This window comes from Myotis yumanensis, unplaced genomic scaffold, assembly GCF_028538775.1.
Source record: "Myotis yumanensis isolate MYYU_CA2020_CCGP unplaced genomic scaffold, mMyoYum1.0.hap1 SCAF_2, whole genome shotgun sequence".
In the NCBI taxonomy this organism is placed as follows: domain Eukaryota; kingdom Metazoa; phylum Chordata; class Mammalia; order Chiroptera; family Vespertilionidae; genus Myotis; species Myotis yumanensis.
The window spans coordinates 7,383,363-7,402,970 of record NW_027223753.1 but is presented as its reverse complement, the minus strand read 5'-3'; the positions used below and the strand labels follow the sequence as shown (position 1 = coordinate 7,402,970).

The window sequence follows — 19,608 nt, the reverse complement described above, 5'->3', positions numbered from 1 at the left end:
CCAACTGGATGTCCAAATAAAAGAAGTTTTAGGTGAGTAAATAGCAAAATTGGTAAAGGAAAGCTTCCAACTGCTAAGACCACAATGTGACCTTTGGAACTGTAAACATCGGTCAGCAGCGTTGCATCTCAGGCACTGTTCTAAGGGCTTAACAGTTGGGAAAACATTCAATTCATTTAATTCTCACAACAAACCTACGAGGTAGGCTCTGTTATTGTCACTGTTGTGCAGATGAAACGTAAAAGACCACAACTGTCTCTAACAAGAGTCTGCTAGGTATTACCCACATATGATAGTGGGTAATATATGAAGGGAACCCAACCATGATTTTTGTTATTGTCTCCGTGAAAAATTCCTTCCTGAACGCCAGTAAAAATCTTATAGAGACACCAGGTAAGATACCTTTCTTTTCCCAAGCAGTGGCGGTGACAAAGGAAGGTAGCTGAGGGAGTACATAAATGACCCAGTTTCTGAGAAATTACATGCAATCCCTGGACAAGAAAGAGGGCCAGGCTCTGACCCCTTCTTGAGCAATACTCCAATCAGACACTTTACGCCTTCCATCACCTGGACTTGCCCTTAGGCTCCCCACTCTTCCTTCCCCAAGCTCTCATTGTCACCACCTGGAAAAGCCCCAGAAAAAGAGGAGGTGCTGTAAACGTTTATTCGGGGATCAATTACAACACATCTGATCACATGTACCAATGAGGCTGGGAAGAAAGATGGAGGCCAGCTGGGGCAGGGACCGGGACCAGTGATTTCCAGAGCTCCTGTCTGCGGAGAGGCCTGCTCTTCCCCCCCAGCTTCTGGCAGAGGATTTGCTGAAGGAGGTGGCGTGCCAAAGCCACAAAGCTAAAAGATTTAATTAATCAGAGCTGGTCTGGTCAAGCAAACCGAACTCCAGAAACTACAGGGAGAGAACAGCACAAACCACCCGTGCTCCCAGCGCAAGACACGATCTTGGAAGGGCACCCAGTTCAGCCTCCATTCCTCGCCTCTCCATCTCTGCCACTCCTCTCTCTCCCAACACCACCCAGCCATCCGGGAGCAGTGAGACTGTCCCGGGGAAACCAAGGTGCTGTTCCTACGAGCCTGCATTTGCAGGACGCTAAAGATACAAAGGCCAACCCGTCGTTCTAGGTAATGTTCAGGGAAGCCATGCCTCAGCAACCGTGACGAATGCTAGATGAGACCACAGACTGGGACCAGGTCTTCAGCATCTGGGAGGTTGGACCTCTTTTTGGGGGGCAACCGGGGATGGAAGGCAGATCAGATCCTAGGTACTTCAGTCCTGTCTCATTTCTCCTGAGCTTGGCTTGATCCAAGGCTCAAGTGAAAGGCCAAAAGAAGATTCTTTTTTAAATGGAAAATGTTTCCACACCTTCAGGTAGAATAAAATAAAATAAAAATGCAATTGGCTTAGTTCCATTTCCCAGGAGCTCCTCAGAACCCTTTGGTCTCTGCCAGGAGGCCCCTGGTGCCTTTCAGTGGGTATTCCTACCTCTGTCATCTTACAACCCTACGAGGGGTGACCTGGGAGAGGACACTGAGCCCATCTACTTCACACTCATCTACTTCCTGCAGATCTGGTGGGTTTTTTGGTTTTTGGTTTTTGTTTGTTTGTTTGTTTAGCAGAATTAGCCATTCACTGCTGAAGTAGCCATTCCTAGGTTAATAAATTTCAGGCCTAAAAAAAAAGTCCTGGAATGAGGAAGAAAACACAATTCATTGAGCTCAATAGCTGCCCTTTCTAACGGTGACTCACTGGGACTATTCTGATGTGTTGCTTTCAAGAGAAAACCTTCAATTGCTAGAAAGAATAGAAAACAGGGGCTCTGGTTCAATATACTTCCTACTTAAAAGAGAGCTAATTAACCCTTGCTTATTAGAAAGATTCCCCCATTTTCTGATCTAAACAGAATTGATTCTTTAAGACTAGGTTTCCTTAAGGGCCTCTGTTATGATTTCAAGAGCTGAGGCTGATTCTATAGCTCCCCTTCCATTGCCCTTCCCCAGAAAAAATAATCCTTCCTCAAGATTCTTCCCTTTATATACTGGGCTTTGATCCTTACTGAAATACAAGTCCCGCTGGGAAATTCTTGCCGTTATATACCCTTTACTGCAAACGAAAAGCTCAGAAAACAAGTTTTGCAGGGGAGGTACACAGGAAGAAATCAAAGCACTGGGCACCAGAAGGAAAGAAGAAATACAAATACTCTCTGGAGAAAAAGAACCTAAGTCAGAACCCCCATTTTTTTTTTTTTTTTTTTTTTTACACAATGTCCAGCATACAACAAAAATTACCAGGTATGTAAGTGAATAAAATGACTGAAAACTGAGGGGAAAAAAGAAACATAAAATCACTCAGCAGTTATCCAGACATTAGAGCTATTCGATACAACATTTTAAATAGTATACAATGATCTTCCAAAAGTTATAAAAAGATAGAAAATTTTACCAGAGAACTGAAATTAGGATTTTAATAAATGGCTGAAGAGCAGAGTGGATAGAGTATCAAAGACGATTAGTGAACTAGAAAAAAAGTCGGCAGAAAATATCCAGATCAAGGTATGAATAAAAACAAGGGGGTGAAAGACAGAAAGGAGCTTAAAAGACATACGGGACATGGTTAAAAAAAAAGTTCAACTTCCATGTAACTGGAGTCACAGAAGGAAAAGAGAGAAAGAGGGCAGAAGCAGTATCTGAAGTGACATTAGCCAAGAATTTGTAGCAAGAATCAAGCTACAAATTCAAGATACTTTATAAATCCCAAGCCAGAGAACCCTGTCTAGGCACATTTATTATTATAAACTAAAGACAGAAAATAGGCAGTCAAAGGAAAACAGGCATATCACCTTCATAGGAGCGACAATTATACTGACAGCTCTTTCAACAGAAATAATAGAACAATAATGGGATCATTAAAGGGCTGAAAGAAACTTGCCAATCCAGAATTCTAAATTCAGTGAAAATATCTTTAAAAATATGGGTGAAATAAATATATTTTCCGGGGGGAAAACCAACCTGAGAAAACCCATTGCAAAAGACCCACAAAAGAAAGTTCTTTTGTGAAAAATGACCCTATATGGATGAATGAATGATAACAGGACAAATATGCGTATAAATCTAAATGAATATTGACCATTTCACTCACACACACACACACACACACACAAATGGGACGGATAAACACTCAATGACCCAGTAACTCTGCGCCTAAGTGTATATTGGAGAGAGACTTGTGCATGTGCTCCAGGACCTTGAACAAGGTCACAGCAACATCGTTCATAAGAGCAAACCGCTGGAAAACAGTCCAAACATAGACTAGACACATTATGACACATTCAAATGATGCAGTACTAGATAGCAGTGAAAACATGAGCTACAGATAAACCTATCTATATGGATGGTTATCAAAAATGTAATGCCCAGCCAGGGTGGGTCAGTGGTTAAGTATCGACCTATGAACCAGGAGGTCACAGCTCGATTCCCGGTCAGGACACATTGCCCGGGTTGCCGGCTCGATCCCAAGAAGGGGGCATGCAGGAGGCAGGTGATCAATGATTCTCATCATTGATGTTTCTATCTCACTCTCACTCTCCCTTCCTCTCTGTGAAGTAAATAAAAATATACTTATAAGTAAGTAAATTAGTTCTACAGTTATTGCCACCCCTGCCTATTTTTCTGTTGACTGAAGGTTCTGAGGCATGTGCCACAGTAAATAACACAAGACAAGCATCAAAACACCTAATGGTATCCCTCAATACCCACAAGTGCGGACGTAACGGGAAATGTAGGAACATATTAGTGGCAGCTCATGAGATTTCTTAGCACCTCCCAGAGAAGCAGGGGCCCAGACATCACGTGCTCCTGCTGCTGCTGCTCCGCACTGAGCCTCTCCGCCTGGGCTGCCTTCGTGTGCCCTCTAGTCCCGCCACTTCCTGTCCACGTGGCATTTATCTCCTTGGACTTCGAGTTCCTTCCTCTGTGTAGACCTCCCTTGCCCTGGGTTGAGAGGTCTGCCCCACCGAACCAGACTTCTGTCCTAGCGCCTGGGACACTTTCTCCCCGAAGCATTGGTTACAGGACCTTCTCCTGAGCTAGACTGAGACCCTTGGGGGAGGTTGGTGGGGGGGAGGAAACTTGATTTATTCGTCTCTGCTGCCCTGCACCGATCACAGGGCCTGGCACCTTTAACTGTCCACATGCTGCTGTGGCCTTATTGTGTAGACACATGAACAACAGAGGAATATGAGGTTATGGTTCCTGCACACAGGTCTATATTCAGACAGCTCTCGTGTGGCCTGGAACCCCGTTAAATCAGCACTAAGTGTGTGGGACGGGGAAGAGCATTTTCTGGGTCTCAGCCCACACTGTGGCTTGGAAGGGCGGTAGAGCATCAACAAGAGAGCTACAACAGAGGATGCTGCAGGAAAGCACTGAACTGTGACTCAGACTCTCTGTAGCCTCTTGGCACACAGCCTCACACGGTGAATTCTGCAAACATGACACCGCTCAGGGTCCAAGAATGAGGCCCACTCGACGGGCTCTGACCCAGACAACCCCGGTTCCTATCCTGGCTCTTCGTAGCCTTGGGCAAGCGGCTCAGTTCCTCTGAGCCTCCACGTCCTTGTACATGAAGTGGGACTAGGGTCACTGTGAGGACTCAGCAGGCTGATCCACGTGAGACGAGAATAGTATGTGGCCACGGGGAAGCGGTCAGTGAACACTAGCGAGGAGCATTTTTAAAGTCCCACTCGGCTACTAGCTCGAATTCAAACGCCCTTCAGTGGGCAGTCCTCTGTTTCTATACAGCGACACTGAGGAATAAAGCTAATAAGGGTAATTAACATCTTTAACACTTCAAGCAAGTGTACACAAACATATTCCACCTAATTGCTCCGCTGTAACTATTTCACAGACTGCACAGTGAAGAAGCCTCCTGTCAGCTTGGACAACAGACTTTGTGAGACAAAAGGCAAGGAAATATAAAATTAACATTGTGGTCACTCCTTATCAGAACACAGACAAAGCGAGCGAGCCAGCAGTCCGGAATGAAGGAAACAGGTTGTTGGCTTGATTGGAATTTCCTAGGATTGTTACCATGTAGCACGAGATTAAGCCAAATGTTTCTTTGCACACAGTTAAGTTTATGTGAAATATATCAGAAATGATATAGTTAGGGCTCTGGGTTTGTGTGTGAACAAAACTGCTTTCAAGAAATGTAGAAATGTATCATTAGGAGGTTGATTAAGAAAATGCCATAGATTTGAAGTTCCCTAGATCTATAAATAAATTCATTCAGCGTTGGTTGGGGTGGGGGTGGGAAATCTTCAGGCTAAATACACAAAGGAGCAGGTAAACCAACACGGGTGACCTTTCTTCTGAAGTGGGCGTGACTGTCAGATGAACTATATGCACCAACACAGCATTTTCAAGACAGTGCGTGCTCTGACATTTCAAACCAGGACACCACCGCCTCAGCAACTAAAACTGAAGAGCATCATGGTGTGCTGATTTACTTCTTCCTCCCAGAAGTACCCCCCCCCCCCCCCCACACACACACACACAGCTGGCAAGTGGGTTTTCCAAGACGAAGGGGAAAACCTGGAACACACCACAAGTAGGCACTTACTGCCCAGATGTGTCAAAGTGGGGAAAGAGGACGAAAGTCAAGCAGCTGACCTACAGTGTTTACAGAGCAGAATGTCTCCAGGGAAAATGTGGCAAAATATGTCTTTGATGATAAACGTAATTCCACAAAACTAGCAGCTAAAAGAAGCACCAGGCAGAATGAATGACAATTTAAGGTTAGAAATAACCAAATGTTCAGACTCTTCCATTTGTTTTCTTCTGTTTTCAGGGATAAGAGAGGAATAAAGAATGTGCTGGAAATTTGGGGCATGTGCTCCAAACCTTCCCTGCACCCCGCTCCTCCTCCTCCTCCTCCTCCTCCTCCACCTCTTTCTCCCTCTATTCCTCTTTGTAAAAGGCCTTTAATTAGCTCACATCCTCTCCTGACCGGGGCTCCCTAATCCATTCTGACACAGCCTGTTGGCCAGGCAGTGGGGACTGAGTGCAGGCCCTATTAGCCGGCCCCCAGCGGATCCCGCTGCTCTTATCTCTGCAGATGCCTGATGAGTTTGGTATCTTCCCTCCCAGCCCTCCTGGGAAGCCGCCCCAGCAGGTGCCCATTGGCAATAGTTTTGTGTTACAGGCCTGAATGAATGATCCCCGCAGGAGCTGCAGACTGTTTTCACAGACTCAGAAGGCAGTCAAAAGTCCACCGCGTGAACTTGAAATGACCCCAGCTGCAGAGTCACTGGCGGGTTCACCGGGAGGGCAGGCACGCTTTATTAAACAACTAATACTCTTCACAGATAACTTTCCGAAAAAGCACAAGTGTTAACTCTTTGCAATCTTTCCGGCAAGTGGAGCGGCTCCGCTGTGTGACTGCCTGTTTGAAGCCAGGTGAGGATGCTGGCCCGGAGGAGGTCAGGCCAGGCACCGCGTGGTCTGCTGCTTTGTTAAAGTGTTCCCGATTCCAGTAAAAAGGCACCTATTCTAGTGAGACCGTGACAGCCCGAAGCCAGGCCGTCCCCAGCGCCATGCTGGAAGCCGGGCCGTCCAGAGGCCGTGGCTCGCTCGCCCCTTTGCCTGCACACCACTGGGACACGCACGAGGAAAGGGTGACCAGGCCGTGAAGAAAGCGGCTGCTCGAACTCCCATCACCAGCAGGGCGGCGTGGAAATCATTTTGTTCATGGCAGCCAGAGGCAGCACAGTTAATTCCTTTTGAAGGAGGATTCAGAAAAGGCACAAGTTCAGATCAAAGTGTTCTTATAATCAAGTTCTTTCCAGCTTGCTGGACAGACGGCAACAGAACATACCCAAATTTGCAGGACTCACTGCGGGGTGGCCAGTGGCCTCTTCTTCCCTGGATTAAAATTAGTAAAAGGTCCACTTTTTCCTTTTCTTTCTCTCTTAACTCACAGACTGTAGAAGGGGCCCAGTGACAATAATCATAATTGATAACATGCAGATAATCATATAAACATTAGAAGAAATTTTAAAAATTCAATTTAACCAACAAAGTTACTTTCATTTTGGCATCAACCAAGGACTGTGTCTATCAAAATTTTACCTCTATCCCATCTCACCAATTGCCCTCCAAATCTAATTTTGGAGGGCCTCCCCATATATTTGGGGGAGATCCTGTATTGTTTTCAGATGGGGTGCCCTTGCCTGGGTTTATTCTGTGTAGCAGATTCTGTTGAAGGGCAATAACATGCTTCAAAGGAGGCACACTCCCTCCCCATCCAGGGGAGCCAACCTTCACACAAAACACAGCTCTGCTGCGCGAGGGCTTTCTGTATGCTGCACACAGGGCTTGGGGTACAACCACCAAGGTGGACATGACTTAGTACCTGGTCCTCAGGAACTAGTCTCGTGTAAAGACCCGGATAAACAGCTAAAATCTGCATGAAGGATGCTGAGAAGAGGCACACTAACTGCGTCAGGGCTGTGGCCACGACTTCCTCCTCCCTCACCCTTAGAAGGACAAGAAGCAGGTGCCCACAGCTGCTGGCTCTGCTTCAAAGACAACAGCAGGCCTGTAGCCAGAGGTCCGCGTTCTTGTGCTGGCCCCGAGGTGAGTGAGCTGCGAGAACCTTCCTGGGCCTCAGTTTCTCCATCTGCAACCTGAGAGGGCGAAAAGCTGATCTCCAAGTCCCTTCCCAGATCGATGTCCCGAGTTCAAGTACCAGGCGGTGCTGAGGGCCCAGACCTGGGGCGAGTGGCTGCCACGCTCGGCTGGAACGAGTGGGAAGGGTGTTACGGTTGGGACCTCTCTTGGGAAGAACTCAAGATAGGTTTCAATGGAAAGACAGATTAGAGAGTTAAGATACCATATTAAATGTTATTAAAACAAGGTTTCTCACAGAACTCTTTTTTTTTTTTTTAATAAAATTTCAGTTAGACACTGGTCACTATTGTGTTCTATCTTTTAAAGAAAAATAGTGGCAAATTCTTCTGTGTGTTTAATCTGAGATTTTTCTCCTCCACATAGCACCCTCATAAAGAGACCTTAATTTGTCTTGCCAACTGACTTGGAACTGTGGCAATCCTGCGAACCTGCCTTGCTGATGTGACTGGACGCAGAGCCTACAAAGGCGGCGGCAGGCCCTGAGACAGGCTGACAACATCCATCCGCTGCCCCTCGGCCTCGTGTCTCAGGGACCGTGAGCCTGGAGGTCTGCAGGCCACCTGAGGTCGTCCGGCCGACCACTCACACCCCTAGCACGCGGCTGGGACAGTGAGCCCCTCTCCCGGAAGGAAGGCCTTTCCACAGCTGGCTGCCCCGGCAGGAAGCTCCTCTGAGGGGACGCTGTCTGGCAGGGACAGCAGCGGGCTTAGCTGGGAGGCCTGGGCGCTAGCCCCGACTCCATGATTTTGGCAAAACTATTCAATCCGTGTGACTGAATGGCCCACCATGAAACAGGAAGTGATTATCACACCTGCCCTGCTGGCCCCATGGGGACGCTGCAAGGTAAAATAATTTTTTTATTTAATTCCTGCGGGAAAATGGGTGCTTTCTGGAGCAGCAGTGAGGTCCATGGGACAGCTGGGGTAGACAGGAGCCCGGGGCCTGCCTCTTCTAAAGAAGTCAGTTACCTTTGCGGTGACTCTGTTTCTCCTTCTGTCACGTGAAAGTAACAACACTTGCATTCCTTAACGCCTAATTGGGGAAAACTAAGCAAGGACAGGAGCATGCTACAAGGCTGCATTTCTATAAAGCTCCCAGGAGCTGTCAGTAGCTCTTCTTTCAGAACCGACTGGCATCCTCCTTGCCAATGTCCAAGTTACTAGTAAAAAAAATAACCCCGCTGGCCACAGTCTCCTGCTGCGAAACATCACAAAGGCCATAAAGCTGAAGCGATGGGCTGTTTCTGGAAGTACATTCTGCTTAATTTTCATTTCAGCGAAAACACGGAAAGTTATTGATTCCAAAACAATGTGTTCTTATATAAATTCAATAGCTTGCAGGAAATGTTTACTTAAATATCTTCCTCTAATAAAGCAAACAGGTATTTCCCATAAATATTATTTTAATTCATTAGATTGAAAGATGTGCCCTAGCTGGTTTGGCTCAGTGGATAGAGCATTGGCCTGCGGACCAAAGGGTCCCAGGTTCAATTCTGGTCAAGGGCATGTACCTTGGTTGCAGGCTTCTCCCAGGCTGAGGCAACCAATAGATGTGTTTCTCACACATCAATATTTCTCTCTGTCTTTCCCTCTCTCTAAAAATCAATGGAAAAATATCCTTGGGTGAGGATTTTTTTAAAAAGATGAATGAACAGACTGGAGGAGGGTCAGTTTCCCAAGCCTTCCTAAATCTTAAGCAGAGCCCGGGCCCGATCCAGTAATGCACACCTGTCCCCATTCGATCCAGGTCAGTATTTTAGACCCGAGGAACGGGAAGGGCAGAGAAGAAATGGGACCTAAAAGTCACCGCCTTTTCTATCTGCATTGCTACACATACAGCGTGATTTTGGATGTAATTCAGCTTACGTGTGGGAGGAAAGTCATGAACTTTTAAAAAGCATCTTGTTTATTTCACATAAAAGCCATAAAATAGTCAGACAATAAAGATAAATCCAGCAGGTATTTCACTTATTTAACAACTATTTGTTGAATGTACAACATGTGAAAATGATAGACGGGATAAAGGAGAGTCCACATGGGCACAACCTGGATCACTTCAATTTTTCCTACAACAACTATTTATGGTTAGTCACAGGGAAACTGGCAATAAAAATGAGGACAGATAAGGTCTTTGCCTTCTAGGAGCTTTAAGTCTCCTGCGGGATGCAGATGAATAAACAGACGCCTGTGTGGTGCCTCTCAGCTCAAGGCCATCGCCTCTTTGAGGAACAGAATGGAGTGTTCCTTCCGTGGGCCCCACAGCTCCTTATCTCGTGGACTGGAAACCTCTACACAGATTCCAGCCCCAACACTCGTTCTCTCTGTACCACGACTACTTACAAGTACTTCTTGTCCGCCTGACCTGTCCCACCTCCCTCAAAAAACCGTTTCTTTCAGTCTTACTTTCCTAAGCCTCTGCCACAGCACCTCGCACCTAAGTGACACTATGAGAAGTTCGCGGAGGGCTGTTTGAGATGTGCACAAAGGTTACTTTCCAAGGAAAAATGCAGTCACTGCCTCAATGCGAGCACCAAGCGCCCTGGGAATTCAGAGTGGAGAGAACCTCACAGGGCGTCTGGTTTGGAGCCATCTGGCCAGAGATGGGGAGGAGGCATTCCAAACGCAGGGAAAAGTATGAGCAAAACAGCAAAAGTGCGAGAGCCGCATGGCTGGGGACACAGGAAGTGACCGGAGGGGCAGCCTTCTGCCACTTTCTCTTCACCCTTTCCTTGACTTCCCCAATTTGGCTCCTAGTGTTGGAGCTTATCCCCAACCTCCTCATGAGCCCAACTAGGGCATTACCTGGTTCTAAGAACTGGCACGGGAGGGCTTTCCCACTGGTATTTATGGAAAAGAAAAAAAGAGATGCTGTCTTTTCCATTTGCCTTTTGGAGGTAGGGATTCCCAGATGATAATGATTCAAAAAGCCTAGAAAATCCAGGTCCAGCACAGAGGAGTTAGATTTGGGAACGAATGGAAAGCTGTTTGAGCTGTACTTGGAAATGGTGCTGTTTCCAACTGTTTGTGTTTTTGCCTCTGACGCTGGGGGTTTGGTGGAGAACTACATCTGAGAGGCGGGGGAAACATACAGGCCGACTCCCAGACTCACTTGGTTCTAAAATTTCTGGCTCCCACACTCACTCATGATTAAACGTCAGGTCAAGGTAACTGGGCATCCCAAGCCCCACTTTCCTCACCTATAAAATGGAGCTGACACCTTTCTCATGGTCCATGTGACAATGAGGCAGATGGGAAGCACCTCGTCCACCCTGACATAGAGCAGCAGCTCCATGAAGGAGGCGAGGTCTGTCACCCACAGCCCTTCCTGACCTTGAAGCATGGTTTCGACCAAGGAATCCCTTCTTTTTCTTAAGAAAACATTTTGATTTAGCTTTTCCTCAAAATGGAAAGAGACTTAGAGAGATAATTATAGGGAAGAAAAAATAAAGGCGAACAGAAAGGGCCTTCCAAGCAGTGTTTTGACGTCTCACGGCCAAAAGAGAGTCTGCCTTGCCCTTCAGATGTTTATAAAATCGGGCTCTAGTTCACCTCGCCTTAGGTTGTCAGTTTTTCAGGAAAGGCCAAGGGCTGCTATGAGTAATATTACAGTGCCACACCCCTGGGGTAACCGGCCAACCAAAGGGAGCCTGAACTGACCGTTCTTCTCACCGTGCTTTCACCAGGGTAGAGAACCGCTACTCTTTGGGGGACACAAATATTTCCTGTCTTTTCAGTTTAGCAACTGGACATACTTTCCCACCAAGCAGACTGCAGTTTTGGACCATGAAGTGAATTCCTCTGAAACGAGATGTTCGGTCTCAGAAGATGACTTAAGGCCCTGACTTTTAACTGAGCTACTATTAGGAAGTGAAGAAAAGTTTAAAATTTTCCCCATCTTTCTGTTTCAAAAATAGAGCTTCGGTGGTGTCGGCCCTGCTCTTTGACTGTTGGCTGAGCTGCCTGATTAGGGTGGAAAGAAGGGAAAGCGTAGCTGAATCCTGAGAAGCAAGGCAGCTGCACAGGGTGGGTGGGGCAGCCTGGGAACTCCGGTCACGAATGTGATTCTCATGCCACCACTCAACTCCCACCCTCCCTTCCCCGCCCAGTACACGCCCACTTCCCACAGAGAGCTGAGATATGACCAAGTTAGGATGGGTCACTGATGGGTCATTCAGCGTCTAAAACTTGCCTCTAACCTAAAGGAGCTCAGACTAAAGGAACCATTTTAGTACTCAAGGTTATCAGAGGAAAATAAAACAGAAATTCTGTTGCCAAGAATTTGAGTCATTTCTCCAGATACGACAACGCGAAGGCACCTCCTCTTGACTGGAAAAAGAAATCCCTTGGGTGACTTATTTAAGATGAAAGTCTTTTTGAAAAGAGAAAACTCTACATTCTCTGAGGGATAGATTACTGTCTGAAGTGAATTTCATTTAACACAAAGTTTTGTGCCAACTTAAATACACTAAAAACCCCAATGCTTGTAAGAAGGCATTCACCTATTACTTGCTTATAGGTACATGGAAAAGCTATTATGGGGATAATCAGCTCAACTATAAAATGGAGCGGCCATACATAATGACAAAAACAGATACAAGTCATAAACTGCTTTTCCCCCTCAGAATCCACGCAGGCAGGCACTCAGTGCATTCTTTGTGCAAAGATAAAACCTTTGCCTTGACTAAAAAGGGCTTTTAGTCTTGTTTGAGCCTATAAATACACTCCCCCAAAGACAAACACAAACAAATGCTGTTTCTTAAACAAAAGGCAGATGGACCCCTCTGCCCTGGAGAAGGTCACCGTACACACGATAGGAGGCTGGCTCATGGCAGGGCTGGCTGAGACTCTCAGAGGCAGGGGCAGGTACATGGAAGTCAGTTCCCACCGATGGCCGCTATTCCCTGAAGGGAGGCAGCTCCCCCGCATACCGTACCCCAAACAGAGACGAACGCAATCGAACAAAATATTACCTAAAGTCCTAGCTACGCTTCCCCCTGAACTATCTAAACAGTCTCAACTTCTCCCTCCCTATTTCTCTTTCGCACTTAACTTGCTTGTACTTATCATCAGTTTTCTTAAGAGCTATGAAAGCTCATTCTGAGACCAGGCAGGACTTTTTGCTTTTTGTTTTTCTTGTTGTTGTTTTTATGTTTTAATATAAAGAGACTTGTCTAGAACAAACCAAGCAGTTAGCAATGTGTATCTAAAGTGTCACTAAAGCCCAGAATCAAGACACTTATTGCAGAAGAGCAGGTCTTGGTTCTGCAGTGACCTGGTTGACCTTGGGCAGCTCACCTTACCTCTCTGGCCTTAGTTTTTTCATTTATATAATGGGGCTCAGGCCGCCTACCCTATCTGCTGACCAGGTAATTATGATGATCAAATGATGCCACACGAGTCAAACTATGTTTGCAATCACCAAGGTTCTAGTAAGAACCCACATGCCTAAAAGGAGATGGCGATGGTCACGACCAATCCAACGTAAGAATGAGCACCATCACCACCATTTCTTGACATAAACGATACAGTAGCAGTCACCTTGCCAGCTAACAAAGTGATGTCAAATTATAAGCTTCTGGTGTGAAGTTAGCAGTCGTTCATTTTTTATATTCCCTATAGTGTATGGAAGAAAGCCTTATACAAACAAAGGAAATACATCATATTGGGGATGGGGGAAAGGCCTTTAGAATTAGCTAGACTTGGTTTCAAATCCATCTTGCCATTTCTAGTTGTATGATCTTGACAAAATTATTTAACTTCTCCAAGTCTCATCTTCTTGGTCTGAAGACGACATTAGCACACGTATTACACCCAATGAATGGATGTAGCGGATTTACCACAAGGGCTGACAAACAGGTGTTCAATAAATATTTACAAATTGGTACGTGTTCCCTAGTGAAGAAGGGTGTTCAGCCCTGTTCATTCATCTTTTTCCTACTAATGCTGTTTATACCAAGAAATATTAGGTCTTTATCCAGTTCATAACTAACAAAATTTCCTAAAAACAATAAAACAATTAACTACATAGAATAAAATATATTAAGTAAAAACCAACAGAAAGCTCACATTGCCTTGACAAAAATTTAGATCTGCAGAATTTGAGCTGGGAAATTTGGGCTCGTTAGAAATAAACGCCATAAAGCAAAAGAGAGAAATAACCCTACCATACCTGCTCATACCACTGCAAAAGCTATCAGTAATATGAACATGCAGTGAATAATGAACCATGAATTCTAATTTCCATGAACAACAATTGACTCTGATGAAAATGATTTCGGTTAAAAATAGGGAAAATTATTAAAATATTTGCATTCATAAGCACAGAATCAAAACATAGCCGGGATCAAAAAAGTACCCGGGATCAAAAGCATCCTCTACGGCCTTGATAATGACACAAAGAGAAAATGGGAAGCAGCACAGAACAGAGCAGAGGTCCCGTGATGATCAAAAGTGCTTCTCCCCTTTGCTGGAAGAAATTAAGTCTGCTGCTGGCTTTCTTCCCTTAGGAAGACCAGGTGACAGCTGTAGAGAGCAACCCCTGAGTTTTTACAGGGGCAGCAGAGAGAATGGGATCATTTGCTCTATTGTTAACATCTGAGGTTTTACTAGTTTGAAAAGAAGTTGTCTTTTTTTTTTAGAACTATGTAATTTTCCTGCAAGTATAAGAAAATATTATACAATAATTACAGACAGAAGGGGATCTGGGGTCTATATAAGAGAGGGAATTTGTTCAATGGGCGTCTCCCTAGTTCTCTGGCTTTGAAAGAGGTCAGAGGGGCTACAGGTAGTCACATGACACCCAACTAGGAAAATTCATGCTGCAGAGAGGAGCCCTTTCTCTGACAGGGTTTTAGGATTTGAAATGCTGTGCTTTTATTAAATAAGGCGTATGCCATGAAAGGATTTCAGGAGTGGCGGGTCTGCCATGGCCTTAGGAATGGGGCCAGATCTTTGAGGTTCTACTCAAAGGGTTGGAGTCATTTTTCCAAGATCCAGGCAAGTGAATTGTGGGACAGAAGCCCCCAGCATGGTGGCTAATCCCTGGGTCCTATCATCTTAGAGCCGGAATCCTGAACCTGATTTCTGAGGGTTGGGGGCTGAAAGAAAAAGGATAAGAGAAATAAAGGGCACGGATTATTTTCTAGCTATATTTCCTTGAGGCTAATATTAAATAAATTAAGTAACTGTTTATGTAATGAGGAATTCCAGAAGTGGATATGATAGCCCTGAAACTAAAAATCTGCTGTAATTGACAACATCTATCCAAGATAACTAAGACCTGCAGGTCTATTACCTCCTTAAGTGACAGAATGAATTCCCTCTTTACTTCTCACTAGATTTTCACCTACTTCATCTCTTTTGCTCCTCAGGTCAGAGGGTCAGGGGAAATGACCATCACCTTTTCATGGGTTAAAAAACAGCTTTCAACAGAGAAAAGGATTCTTTAAAGCAGAGGTGGGGAATGTCCGGCCTATAAGGCCCACAAAATCATTTGGTCTGGCCCTGCCAAGGCATTAGGGGTGAGTTAATTAAATGTTTGATCAAATATAGCAGGCTAATTTTTCAGTTGATAATTTTGTATGGCCCGAGAATGATGTTATAAATATCCAAATGGCCCTTGGCAGAAAAAAGGTTCCCCACCCCTGATTTAAAGGGAGGAATGGGACTGGAACTAATCAGCCCTAAGCTCCCCTTAACACACAACCCTATGTCTACAAGAATGACAATTTTTGGGGAGGCATGAACCTCTCTGAGAATCTAATAAAAACTGTAGATACTTGCTCAGGAAAAAAAAAAAAAAAAATATATATATATATATATATATATAATTAATTTCAAGAGGTTTATGAGTTTCTCCACTCCACACAAAGCCCATGGAACCAAGGTCAGAGTCCACTAGTCTTTGTAGCCCTGTGGGGCTGGCTGGCTGCTGGGGCTCTGGGAGGTGCAGTCCCGTCGTCTCTGACCCCTTTCTTTAATCATGGGAACCTAGGCATTCTTTAAAGGAATACTTCCCACAGGCCAACAGTTGATTATTGTGGTCATTTGCACTTCCTTAAACTCCTCTTGTATACACAGAAAAGCAAACACAACATTCCCCCAAAGCAACATTAAAGGTCTGATCTCAGCCCACAACACTACAAGAAAATGGAGATCTTTAGCCACGCTACACACATGCAGAATCACAGATTACTTGAGTTGGTATTTAGTCGATGGACCTGGCTTTTGGAGCTATCATTGCTGATATGAAGTAGTAACTTTAAGTCTCTTTGCTTTCTTAGCTTAGAGATATATGGACTAATCTTTATAACACATCCAGGGATCTTGGTATCAAGATAGATTACACAGCAATTCCTCTGAGTAGCGGCCTGTGGCACCAATACTGACGAGCTTACTAAAGGCAAGAGAAAAGAGAACTACATGCAGAAGGACCCACCCACCTGGGAAGCCAGCTTCCCATTCGAGAGCCCTTAGGGCCTGGAAAGCAGTATCTTTATGCAAACCCACCAACAATAAAATGCATGACCATTGTCACCAGGCCCTCAGACAGGTTTGGGAGTAAAGACAGGTGTCAGGAGTACTCTGCCCTCTCTTTCTGCTTAAGTTATATTTTCATGCTGACTCTTAAGCTTCAAAGAGTTTCCAGTGGAAACAAGAACCAGAAAACAAACGAGACTTCCATAAACGAGAGAGAATAGAGAGGGCCAACCTTTTCTTCAGGACGCAGCGGAGGACTCTGGGAAAGCCCATAGGGCTCACCTATGGGGAGTCTCCAACTTCTTCCTTCACATCCACAGGTTAACTATGGAGGGTTCCTAAGAGCCACACTGGCCCAGATGGAGCGTGACTCTCCGCTCCCTGCGCCTGAGGCCTCCTCCTCTGTAGACTGTAACGTACTGGCTTTCATTTCAAGGGTATTAATAGTTTCCTGGTGGCTACAGTTTGAACGTTTTACATTGATGTAAATATAAGAGTCAAAGTGAAGCCCATTTCTCCTGTTCAGTCTATATTTTTTATGACATCATATCTCCTTTTATTCTCACAGAAAGCCAGTAAAGGTGCATTTCTATTCCAGGTTGAGAAAGGCCTCTCAGTACAACACAGTGCATTTATTTTCCAAATTAATGCAAAGCCCAGGGATACAAAACAAAGAAATTATAAAACCGAGGAGACTTGCTAGGCTGATTAGAATTTAATAAAAGTAAGTAAAATCTTTAAACTGGCGCTTACAATAAACATTTACACACACCTGCCCACATCCAGTCCGTGGGAGTCTGTGCCACGGCGGAGCCGTGCTGTGCTGCCGTCGGGTGAAGGTCCAAGGGCAACGCAAGAAAGCGTTCAAGGCTGGAATGCGTGTGCTCATTCGACTCTGAACCCGAGTCTATTTCCAAACATGATTACAAAATCTCCTTCTCCCGTTCTCCAAAAGCCAGAGGGTTGCCTATTTTGAACCACAAACCAAACTATACACTTTTGGGCTGGTTTAATAGAACTATATTATTGAAAGTACGGATCAGCTCTAGAAAATAGTTTGGAAAACAGGAATACATTCCCAGCTTCCACACATTACCAAGAAGGCTGTGCAATACAGCAATGCCATCAACTCCAATTTCTCACCTGCTCTTCAGGATAAATTCCTAGGTGGTGCCATTAGCGTCTCCTCCGGGAGAGCCACCTTTACACCTTGGGGCAGAGGGCACAAGTGCCCCTAGGGTTTCCCGACAACAAACGCTCTACAATGAATGAGCAGAGGGCACAGGAGCTCTCTCCAACCTGCTCCCTCGTAAAAAGGTCAACCTCTAGAAGAAGTCTGTGCAGTTGACAGGAAGGGGAGGAGAACTGAGACCTTTAGCGGCCTTTTGTCTATTGTCAAATAGCAACCCCCTTTCAACTGCCGGCACCTTTCCCAGCTTCACACGTAAAATCAGCTCCTGCCCAGAAGTAACTGTGCAATAGCAAAATGTCCACCAACAAGAGGCCAGTGAACGAAGAGCTGCTGAGGCAGCAAGGCTTGGAGGATTACCCCGCTGTCCTGCTGCTGAATGCAGACAACTCAAAGGGTCGCTGCGTTCTAGAAGCCGTACTTCAGTTTGGACTTCATCGTGGAAGCTGTGAGGAGGAACTGGGAGATTCTAGACAGGGAAATGGCACAATCAAATCCCATGTTTTCAAGTTCACTCTGGTGGCTCTGGAAGGTGCAGTGAAGTCCAGGGGCAGGAGGACTGCAGTGGCCCAGGGAAGAGACACCAGAGTCTGGACGAAGGCCGAGGCGATGGGGAGAAGGAACAGGAGATAGTTCAGGGGCGCACGCAGTGGGCCGGTGTCAGGTTATCAGAGGTGAGGGGAAGACAGAGTACATGAAGCAAAGACCATGTATGTAACTTCTCACAACCTCGTCCTATCGGAGAAATTACAGAAATGTGGAGGACTCACGTGGTAGATGACCATGGAACATCACCTCTATTTCCTTACCTTGGCAGCAGAGTTAGATACTCCATGGGTAACATTTCGGATAAGGCCTCCGACATTTCCATACTTTATCAGTCCAGTGACCCCCTCAGAAACATCATTCAGAAGCCCCATGGGATTGCCAAGGAAGTCCACCGACCCCAGGATCCGCGCTGCCTGGCTGAGGAGTTCCTGTCATGTGGAGGAGGGAGACAAAAAGAAGGGCAGCCCTGTTTATACTGCAGTGTCCCAAGCACAGAGGTTAGAAATCAGCCTGTCCCCCATTCCCATCAACACCAACAACCACCTTTCCATTCTCACCAACTACAAGCTCCACCTAAACTTCTCCCAAATGCACATATCCCAGAGGTTGCCCCCAATACTCATAAATTTTCCTTAAAAATAATCCTCAAAGCCATTCAGAAGAATAAAAAAGGTATGAAACAGGAAAGATTCTTTACATGTATTTACATTAGTCTATGCCAGTGGTCGGCAAACTGCAGTTCTTGAGCCACATGCGGCTCTTTGGCCCCTTGAGTGTGGCTCTTCCACAAAATGCCACGTGCGGGCGTGCATGTACAGTGCGACTGAAACTTCGTGGCCCATGTGCCGAAGTCGGTATTTTGTGGAAGAGCCACACTTAAGGGGCCAAAGAGCCACATGTGGCTCGCGAGCCACAGTTTGCCGACCACTGGTCTATGCTCAATATTCCCCTTTCCATTGTTCCCACAAATAAGGAATTAACTAGCAGCAGAGAGAATGTGAAAAGTGAAGGAGGAGGGAAGATCTGGGGTCCCTCATGATCCAGGCCCCAAAGAGGACACGTTCAGACCTATCAAGAACCCCTACATCTTCTGTGCACCTCCACTGCCTGGGTCCAGGTTCCGGGGACACCTGCCCCATTACTCTCCTTACAGTTCAGTGGAATTATCACCAATTAGGAAGAGCAAGGAAGGAAACAGAGAGAAAGGAGGAAAATGGGGAGGAGGAGGGAAGGAAGCAAGAAGAGGATATCTTTTGACTTTGACAGCGAATACATTTGATACGACCATGACCTATCTATTCGTTGAGGAGTATGCCTCGGCTTTATGTTTTGGTCTTTGCAGCCTGGATAATAAGTACAAATGGAAAATGTCCAACTTGATAAAAACATTTTTTTTTTTTTTTAAGTTCAACTCTAGGGCAGGATCTCACAGGCTCTAATCACATCGGTGTGGTTGTTGAAAGGAGGCCCAGGCCTGGTAAATAAAGAGTTCACAGCATTTTGTGTTATCATTACAGCATCAGTTAAAGTCTTGAGAATTGTGACTAATCTCGTGGAGGCCCCTGAGACTGGTTCTGAAGAACCAGACTCACGGCTCATAAATCAAATGCACTGTTTCGGGGTTTTCATGATGTGTGCAGGCTTCGTGGGCCATGACCTGAACCATAACTCAACAACCTCAGCTGAAAT

General features: G+C 45.6%; 1 protein-coding gene across 3 annotated transcripts in view; it reads right to left on the bottom strand.

Annotated features, from left to right (window-relative positions):
* Positions 1-19,608, bottom strand: part of VPS13D (vacuolar protein sorting 13 homolog D) — a 222,375-nt gene that overhangs the window by 54,592 nt on the left and 148,175 nt on the right. For all 3 annotated transcript variants that reach the window (XM_070404108.1, XM_070404109.1, XM_070404110.1), the window contains one exon: positions 18,180-18,347. In XM_070404108.1, coding sequence (XP_070260209.1) covers positions 18,180-18,347 — 168 coding nt within the window. The remainder of the gene's footprint in view (positions 1-18,179; positions 18,348-19,608) is intronic.